Genomic DNA, 8,986 nt, shown 5'->3' with positions numbered 1-8,986 from the left:
CCAGCCTCTCCTCTGTATACCTGAGGAGTTGAAGCTGGGGTGGGGGAGAGCAGCGCTCTCTAGCCCTCTCCTGCCCATGCTCCCTCAAAGCCCTTTCTTCTCTTTTTTTCATATTTTATTTATTTGGCTGCACCGGGTCTTTGTTGCTACATGCAGGATCTTTGTTGCCACGTGCGCGGTATTTGTTGCGGCATGCGGGATCTTTTAGTCGTGGCATGCGAACTCTTAGTTGCAGCATGTGGGATCTAGTTCCCCAACCAAAGGTCAAACCCGGGCCCCCTGCATTAGGAAGGCAGAGTCTTAGGCACTGGACCACCAGGGAAGTCCCTCAAAGCCCTTTCTATCACCCCCAGCTTGAGCTTCATCCGAGCCCTTTTACAGAGAGAAGCTCAGTGCGTTCCTCCCCACCTCGTGGTGACCTTCAGTGCCCTCACTCAGACCTGAGATGCCCTGGACAAGGTTTGAGTCTTGACTCCTTCCCAAACCCCCAGACAGTGTCTCTTTACATCCAGGCTGGCGAGTGGGGTGAGCCTGGATGGAAGCGACTGCCTGATTTTCATTTTCATAATTGTTGAATGAAAAAAACCCTGTATTCCCCAATGGAGAAACCCCCTTCTCTCATGGCCCCAACACCTAGCCCTTCTTGGCAAAGAGAGATGCTTCTTGGGAGAATTTTGCTTATTTACAAATGTGCCTGCCAGAAGCTGAGCTAGCCTGGCCACTCCCCTTGCTTAGGAGCTGGCCAGGTGCAGGAGGCAGCAGAGCTGACAGCAGAGTGAGCTGATCTCTGGGAAGCAGGCCGTGTCTTGTCCCTATCTTAACTGGCCACTGGCTGCCTCTCCAGACCCATGCATGAAGTGTGCACGGGCCCCACACCGCCCGCTGGGGGTGCCTTACCCTGCCCAGCCTCTCCAAACCTCCGTGTAGGAGCAAATTCAGATGGGCTCAGAGAGGTCCTTCTACCCTGCAATGAGTGTTTGGGGGCTCTAGGCTGGCTTCAGCACTGGGGGCTTTAGTTCAGAAAGTGGGACAGGAGGGGAGCTGCCCTGGAGAGTCCTCCCACACCTCAGTGGCTGGCTGGAGAAACGCCTCTGAGATCCAGCTGTGTGTTGCTCTAGAATCACGGGCTCTTGGAGTTAAAGGGGCTCTTCTTGTCCCTGGAGCCTCACCTCTCCTTGCATTGATGCCCTGGGAGAACCAAGTGTGGGGTCTGCCCAAGGTCACCCTGCAGTTCAGTCAGAATCAGGACCCAGACCAGCTGGCTTTTGGCCATTCTCACTCCTGACTCTGAGGATGGGTTGCAATCCACTGCGTGAAACACTTTGTGCTGAGGGCAACAGTGGGAAGGCTGAGCCATAGTGAGAGCCCAGGCTTGGCAGGCTCATCCTGCTTCCCTCCTCCTTGAGGATACAGGGGCCAAAGACAGCAAATCCACCAGACCAGCTTGCAGAACAACAGGGCTGCAGTGGCTTAATCAGGCCATGCTCTTCACCACCGACAACCCAGCACCAACACGTGGGTGTTTCCTGGATGACCAGCCACGGGTGCCAAGTGGCATCTTCTCCCCAGACCCCTTCCTTTTCCCAGAGTCCTCATCCAGGTTGATGGCAGGGTCACTTACCTGGGTACCAAGTTGGCCACCTGAGGGTCAGCCCTCGATATTGAGCTCCGTAAGTCATCAAAGCCCAGGTCATGGTCCCTCTACCCCCTTTTCACAACCCCAAATCCAGAGCTGCTCCGCGGAGGGCAGCTCCACGGGGGCTGGTGCAGGAGTGGTGATGGGATGGTCCAGTGGCTAAGGCTGGGGTTCTGCCGTTAGATGAACGTGGGTTTGAAGCTTGTGCTGCCGCTGACTCACTATGTGACCTTGGGCAGCTTATTTTACTTCTCTGAGCCTTGGTTTCCTTTCTGTAAAATGGGAATAATAACAGTACCTACTAGATAGGGCTATTGAGAATTTAACTGACATGATGAATGGGAGGTGCTTTGCACCTGCCTGCACAATGTAGGCGCTTGATCAATGTTACCTGCTGCTATTAATTCATCTCCATCCCTTGCCTACGCCATTGCTGTAGTCGCCTCACCACCTTGTTCCCAGGAGATTGAAAATATAAACATGATCATTCGACTTCTTTGTTTAGCGTCTTTCTGTGGCTTTCCATGGTCCACCAGAGAATGGCACAAGGGCCCCTTCATGAATTGGTTCCTTCCACCTACCTCCCACCCCGCCTTCCGGCTCTGCACCCCAGTGCACACAGTCCACGCTCTGGCCTCAGCTGCTCACGCCAGGATCCCAACGTTTTGGGGCCACCATGCCTTTGCACTTGCTTCACCATCTGCTTGTAATTTTTTCTTTTTTTTCTTTTTTTTTGGGGGGGGGGTACACGGCCCTCTCACTGTTGTGGCCTCTCCCGTGGCGGAGCACAGGCTCCGGACGCGCAGGCTCAGCGGCCATGGCTCACGGGCCCAGCCGCTCCGTGGCATGTGGGATCTTCCCAGACCAGGGCACGAACCCATGCCATGTCCCCTGCATCGGCAGGCAGACTCTCAACCACTGCTCCACCAGGGCAGCCCTGCTTGTAATTTTTTATTCCTCTACTTCAACCCATGGTTTTACCTAAAGAACTCCTTTTCATCTTACAATACTCAGCTTGGGGCTTCTTTTTATTCTATCTATCTATCTATCTATTTATTTATTTATGGCTGAGTTGCGTCTTTGTTGCTGCGCACGGGCCTTCTCTAGTTGCTGAGAGCAGGGGCTACTCTTCATTGCGGTGTGCAGCCTTCTCATTGCAGTGGCTTCTCTTGATGCGGAGCATGGGCTCCAGTACTTGTGGCTTGCGGGCTCTAGAGCGCAGGCTCAGCAGTTGTGGTGCATGGGCTTTATTGCTCCGCAGCATGTGGGATCTTCCCGGACCAGGGCTCAAACCCGTGTGTCCTACATTGGCAGGCGTATTCTTAACCACTGCGCCACCAGGGAAGCCCCAGCTTGGGGCTTCTTATCTATGAAGTCTTCCAAGAGCCCTATTTTCCCCACTTATTCCCCCACTTACCTTGGTCATACCTGTCTGATTGCATTTATTTCCCTCTATTACAACCATTTATTTGCATGCCTGTCTCTCCTGTGGGACCGTATCTTCTTTGTATCTTTGTATTCCAGCATCCAGCATAGTTCTGATTCATAGTAGGTACTCAAAAGATTTTTGTTGAGAAAAAGACTCACAGACATAGAAAACAGACTTGCGGTTGTCAGAGGGGAAGGGGGTGGGGGAGGGATGGATTAGGAGTTTGGGGTTAGCAGATGCAAACTATTATATATAGAATGGATAAACAACAAGGTCCTACTGCACAGCCCAGGGAACTATATTCAATATCCTGTGATAAACCATAACGGAAAATATATGAAAAAGACTGTATATATATGTATAACTGAATCACTTTGCTATACAGCAGAAATTAACACAACATTGTAGATCAACTATATGTCAATTTTAAACAAATTATGTTGAATGATTGAACAAAACAAACCAACTTCTCTCAAAGGTCCCGATGGTGCCAACAGGTCTCTGGGACACCTCTGTCTTTGCTCAAGTCCCAAGTTCTCCATTTGTCCTAGACACACACCCTACACAGGCACATTCACCCCACGTGCACATACGTACATATACACGTGTATACACACACACGTGCACACACATACACATGTGCCTCCCCCCACCATTGCTCTCTCCTTAAACTTCAGTTTCTAGATCTGGGCTGCCCGCTGCCGTGGCCCCTAACCACCTTGGGCCTTGAGCACTTGAGATGTGGCTGGTCTGAATTGACACTGGATTATGAAGACTCAGTGTATAAAAGAAAAAAAAAAAACAGAGTATGAAACATGTCTGATAATTTTTATATTGATTCCTTGTTGAAATGACAATAACTTTATATATATTGGGTTAACTACAATATTTTTTTAAAATCAAATTAACCTGTTTCTTTTGGCTTTTTCTCGTGTGGCTACTAGAAAACTGAAAATGACATATGTGGCTCACGGGATCTTTCCGTTGGAGAGCTGGGCTCCAGAGGCTCAGGAAGCCGCAGGTCCCTTCTTTCTCCAGGAGGTGGCGAACTCTTCCTGCTTTTGACACCTCCGTTGCAGAAAGGTCTGGAAAGTTCCTGAGGAAACTGCCTGTGTAATATGGCAGATTTTGAACCCTAAATAAGGACGGGGCCACGTTCAGCCCTGCAGTGATGTCAGCCTATCTATGCAAAGGAGGCTTCAAAATAAATCCACAGCAAATCAACGAGCTAAGTGTCATCCTCCTCAACGGAATCGCCACCCAGTTGATAGGCTCCTAGTCTCTGTATCTAGCACATCGCCGCCACACGTTCAATACAATTTCTGTTTTCCAGAGGTTTATACGCTCCCGGGAGCTCGCCCAGTGAAACTCCTGCACACAGTTCTCCATCTCAGCCTCTGTCCCCTGGGGAACCTGCTAGTGACAGACTATGGTTGGAAAAGTAACTATGATTAGGCAAAATGTGCCCCGTGCCAGGTGTGCAGAGCCTATCTTAAGTGCAGGGGAGGACTGAGAAAAGGATGCCACCCTCAAAACCACCAGAAAATGCAACTAGTTGCCCAAGTGCCTGAACTGAGGGCTGCCTTCCCTGCCTGTCCAGGCCTTTTGGTTGCTCTGCTGGGAAAACTGGGGTCTCAGAGGTATCATCAGAGTGTTTCGGGGCCCCCCAAAACACTGCATCTGGTCCCCACCCACCCCACCCCTCTGTCCTGGAAGGACTTTTTTTTTTTTTGCGGTACCCGGGCCTCTCACTGTTGTGGCCTCTCCCGTTGCGGAGCACAGGCTCCGGACGCGCAGGCTCAGCGGCCATGGCTCACGGGCCCAGCCGCTCCGCGGCATGTGGGATCTTCCCAGACTGGGGCACGAACCCGTGTCCCCTGCATCGGCAGGCAGACTCTCAACCACTGCGCCACCAGGGAAGCCCTGGAAGGACTCTTAATGACCATCAGAAGCCTCCTTGTTAGGGGAATCTAAGATCTTTTCTCCACTCTGGGCTGCGTGAGATGCTGCTGGCCACCCCCTCCTTGGGTTCTGGGGTGTGTCCTGATCCTGGGTCTGCTCATTTCCTCATCTTTCTTCCTGTTAATGGTTCCCCCCTCCAACCCAGAGAGAACATCCCCAAGCTTGGGCCCCAGCTTCCCTGTGGGGACACGCGGTCCCTCAGAACGTTCCTCCCATACTGTGACTCAGATGTCCGCTCCATCGTGAGGACAGCCAAGTCTGTATCCATCATCCCACCGCTATGGAGCATTAGTGGGGTGGGGGCTCAGCCGGATCAGAGGCCAGGCTCTGCTGGGGCAGGTGGGCAGTCAGGTCCCATGGCCCTCTGGGGTTCACCATGTGTCCTGGACAACCTGCCTCCAACTGTCATAGAATGTTCTGGAGCCCTGGAGCAGGAGCCCAGCCATAGCCCAGGACTTGCCTGGGACTACAGAGCCTGTAGCAGAGACCTGGCAGCCAGCCACAGCTGATGCCCAGATGTGTGTATCCCTGTCTGGCGGGCTAGGAGGCCCCAAAGGAGACCAGGCTGGAGCGGGTGACGGTGGGACCCCTAAAGGGGAGAAGAAGTGCAGAGTGGGGGCAGGGTGAGCAGAGTCAGAGCTGGGGGAGCTGTGGTCGCAGGACCCTCTCAAGGGAGCTGGTGCTGGAGGGAGACTGTGGCACAAAGAGCAAAACCCTACGAACAGGGGTCTGGAGAGAAGCCCCTGAGCCGTCCCCACACCGGGACATTTGATGACGTTGACTTTACATCCAGCACCCGGACTGTTCCCTCCCCTCTGGGTCTGCAGTTCTAATTGGCCACCAGGCAAGTGCTCTAAATGATAGCACACTCAGGCTGCCAGAGCTGGAAGGACCCTCAGAGCTGGGCTTGCCCAGGCTTCCAGGGGACAGAGGGTGAATGCCTGTGCCAGCCAGTTGGCGCCAAGGCAGGGATTAGAGTGGACCCATGAGTTTAGCCCCGTGCTCTTCCCCCCAAACTCTGGGGCCTCAGCCAGCCACTGTAATCCTCTGCAACCGTGTGCCATCTGAGGTTTCACCCTCAGCACGCAGGGACAAGGCGCAGGGTGGCCGGAGCCCTGCTGACTTCGACCTTCCTGTAAAAGGGAGGCGGGGCGGGTGGGGTATTAGACATCTCTGAGATCAACGTCACGTGCTGCCCGGCCACACTTGCTGCAACAGCCGTGTAGCCAGGAGTCTGGATTTTTCTGGTCCTGAGCCTGTGGATGGCCCCTGGGGTGATTGGCTCTGTGGGGGGAACATTGGAGCCCCTGCCCCACAGTCCTGATAAGTGGGACCCCTGCCCCTGGGCTCCCAGAATTCAAGAACGGGAGTCCCCTGCTTGGGGCTTGGAGATGTGGGGAGAGAAGGTGGAGGAGGGAGGGCAGGGCGACGTGCAGGACGTGGGGCTTTGTAAGGGAGGGACGGCCACCTCTAAGAAGTGCACATCAGCAGACGGTCAGGGAAAGAGACAAACAGTGACCCGGGGACCCAGTGAGCAGGGACAGGGCAGGAAGTGTCCACGCCCTGCTTGCCCGCTCCACCCCAGCCCCCAGATTCCCCACTCCAGGTCCCCTACAAAAGAGGCAAGATGCACCATCACCCTGGACGGCCCCCCGGGAGTTGAGGACCAGACCCCTGACCGTCGCTCCTCCGCAACAGGTGCAGAGGGGCCCTCCTCATCACAGAGGCCACTTCTGAAGCTGGGGCCCCCCAGGGTAGCAGCAGCGGCCAGGAGGTCCACTCAGAGCATCCACTACCTAAAGCCTGTGGCTCTGCGCCTGCCACCTGGGATCCCAGAGTCCCCAAGTCACCAGCGGCGCCACACACTCCCCACCGAGTTTTGCTGCCTCACCCCAGAGGATGCTCCTGGCGTGACTGAGATTGAGTGAGAGGGTGGGTAACCCCCCAACAGGATCCAGGACGCTGCTGAACTCTGTCGCTGTTGCCCTTGGAGAGAAGACCCTCGAGTCTCCTGCCCTTGGCAGTTGGGACCCCAGAGTATCTGACTCTGGGTGTTTCTGTGCATGTGCAAGAGCACATGTGTGTTCAGCAAAGTGGGGGGAAGAGCAGCCCTGAATCCTCTGCTTTCCTGTGGGGGAGGGCTGGGGGCTGAGGGAGCCCACCCCCAGCATCCGAGCAGATGCTCAGTGGACAGTGGGCATGTGGCACGGTGACCACCGAGTCACCACCAGGGCCGGCTCCACAGCCTTCATCTCTGTCTCGGGCATCTGCCCCCTGAACCTGGACCAGGTCCGGCACTTCCTGGCCCTGTGTCCTGAGCTGTCCCTGGACTGGTTCGTGGAGGGCCGCCTCGTGGCCTTCATCGTCGGCTCCCTGTGGGCTGAGGAGAGACTCACTCTGGTGAGGAAGGGGCTGGGGGCAGAGATGCCCAGCCCCAGGAGGGCCTCCGGGGGAGAGGCCACTGCCCGATGGTGCCAGCTCCTCCTGTGCTCACAGAGGCAGCCAGGTGGGGGGAGGAGCCTGGAGGCTGGGATCTCTTCCTCCGAGATAAGAGATGAGCACAGACGTGGGTCCTCTCCAGGGCAAGACCAGTCCTTTGCGGTCTCAAGGCCCTCATGAAGGGACCGCCATAGGGCTGGGAATGTAGGTCCCAATTTGGGGTCTCCTTGGGTAGGAGGGGGGTCCTGATTAGAGGCACTCAGGGGCACCTGCCCTTGGCCCAGGTGGGGGTGGTTTGGGGGTGCAGGTGTCCACAGAGGTGACCTGGACTCGTGTCCGTCTCTTGCCCCCAGGAGTCGCTGACACTGCACAGGCCCGGGGGCCGCACAGCCCACCTGCACGTGCTGGCCGTGCACCACCCCTCCGGAGGCAGGGCAAGGGCTCCATCCTGCTCCGGCGCCACCTGCACCACCTGGGCGGCCATCCAGGCGTGCACCTGGCCGTGCTCACATGCAAGGACAGGCTGGTGCCCTTCTACCAGGGGTTCGGCTTCCACCCTGTGGGCCCGTGTGCCGTGGGCTCACTCGCCTTCGGGAGATGTAGTGCTCCCTGCGGGGCCACGCCTCCCCGCGCAGGCACACCGACTGCTGAACTGGCCGCCCCCGGGGAGCCCACGGACGGGTGCCAGGGGTGTGGGGAGGCAGGCTGGGGGCTCCTACCCAGTCCCGCTGTCCCCTTCTCTGCCCTGCTGTCGCTCAGCTCAGCTCAGCCTGAAGGGAGACAGTGATTCCCAGAGGGTCCTGGGGTGGGGGGTGGGGGTGAAATAAAGAGAGGGCGGGGCGGCTGCTCCCGGCCCAGGCTGCCCTGTTGGGGCACGAGTGCTGTATCCTCCAGTCTGTCCACGCGAGGCCTCCTGGACCCCCTGCATCCAAACTGTGCCCACACGTGGCTGGGTGGGTGAATTGGGGACAGTGGGAGGCGGCCTGCAGCCCTGCTTCAGCGTCCTCACCAAAGGAGCCGGGTGCCCAGGGGGCCCTTATTCCCCCAGGCCCAGGGCTGCCCCTTCCCATCCTCATCCCTGGAATGGAGGCAGCCGGGAGCAGGGAAGGGCAGGGGCCACCTCCCAGCTTCCCCACCCACCCACCCTGGGCACCCACGGTTACTGTGGGTCCTCTGTCCCACGGGGTGTGATATGAAGGGCTGGGGGGCGCAGGGAATGGACCGCACTGCTTCTGCCAGGACGGCCCTCCTCTCCACCCAGCCAGACCCCTGATGGGGCTTGGGGAACGCAGGGGTCTAAAGATTTGACACCACCTTCTCAAGGGCCCCCTTGAGCCCCTCCATGTGACCCCAACCTGGCTTCTTCTCCAACCAAATCTCCCACAAGACCCACAGGCATCCACTGTCCCTTTGGGCCAAGCCCCTGCCCCCTAGCTCCTCACGGCTGACCCTGCCACCCCCCACTCCCAAAATAAAGTTCCAGTTTTTATTCTATGCGAGGCTGGAGGTCAAAAGACGAT

The 8,986-nt window shown here is 56.6% G+C and overlaps 1 protein-coding gene across 1 annotated transcript; it reads left to right on the top strand.

Moving 5' to 3' along the window:
* Positions 1–5,511: 5,511 nt before the first annotated feature.
* On the top strand, positions 5,512–8,117 carry AANAT (aralkylamine N-acetyltransferase). The gene is given in 6 exon segments (XM_073797275.1): positions 5,512–5,607; positions 6,726–6,959; positions 7,273–7,427; positions 7,820–7,883; positions 7,886–8,056; positions 8,059–8,117. Coding segments are annotated over 6 exon segments (747 nt in total). The 5' UTR covers positions 5,512–5,543.
* The last annotated feature ends 869 nt before the right edge of the window (positions 8,118–8,986 follow it).

Source organism: Tursiops truncatus, chromosome 20 (assembly GCF_011762595.2).
Source record: "Tursiops truncatus isolate mTurTru1 chromosome 20, mTurTru1.mat.Y, whole genome shotgun sequence".
Lineage (NCBI taxonomy): Eukaryota > Metazoa > Chordata > Mammalia > Artiodactyla > Delphinidae > Tursiops > Tursiops truncatus.
This window is presented reverse-complemented; position numbering and strand designations above follow the sequence as displayed.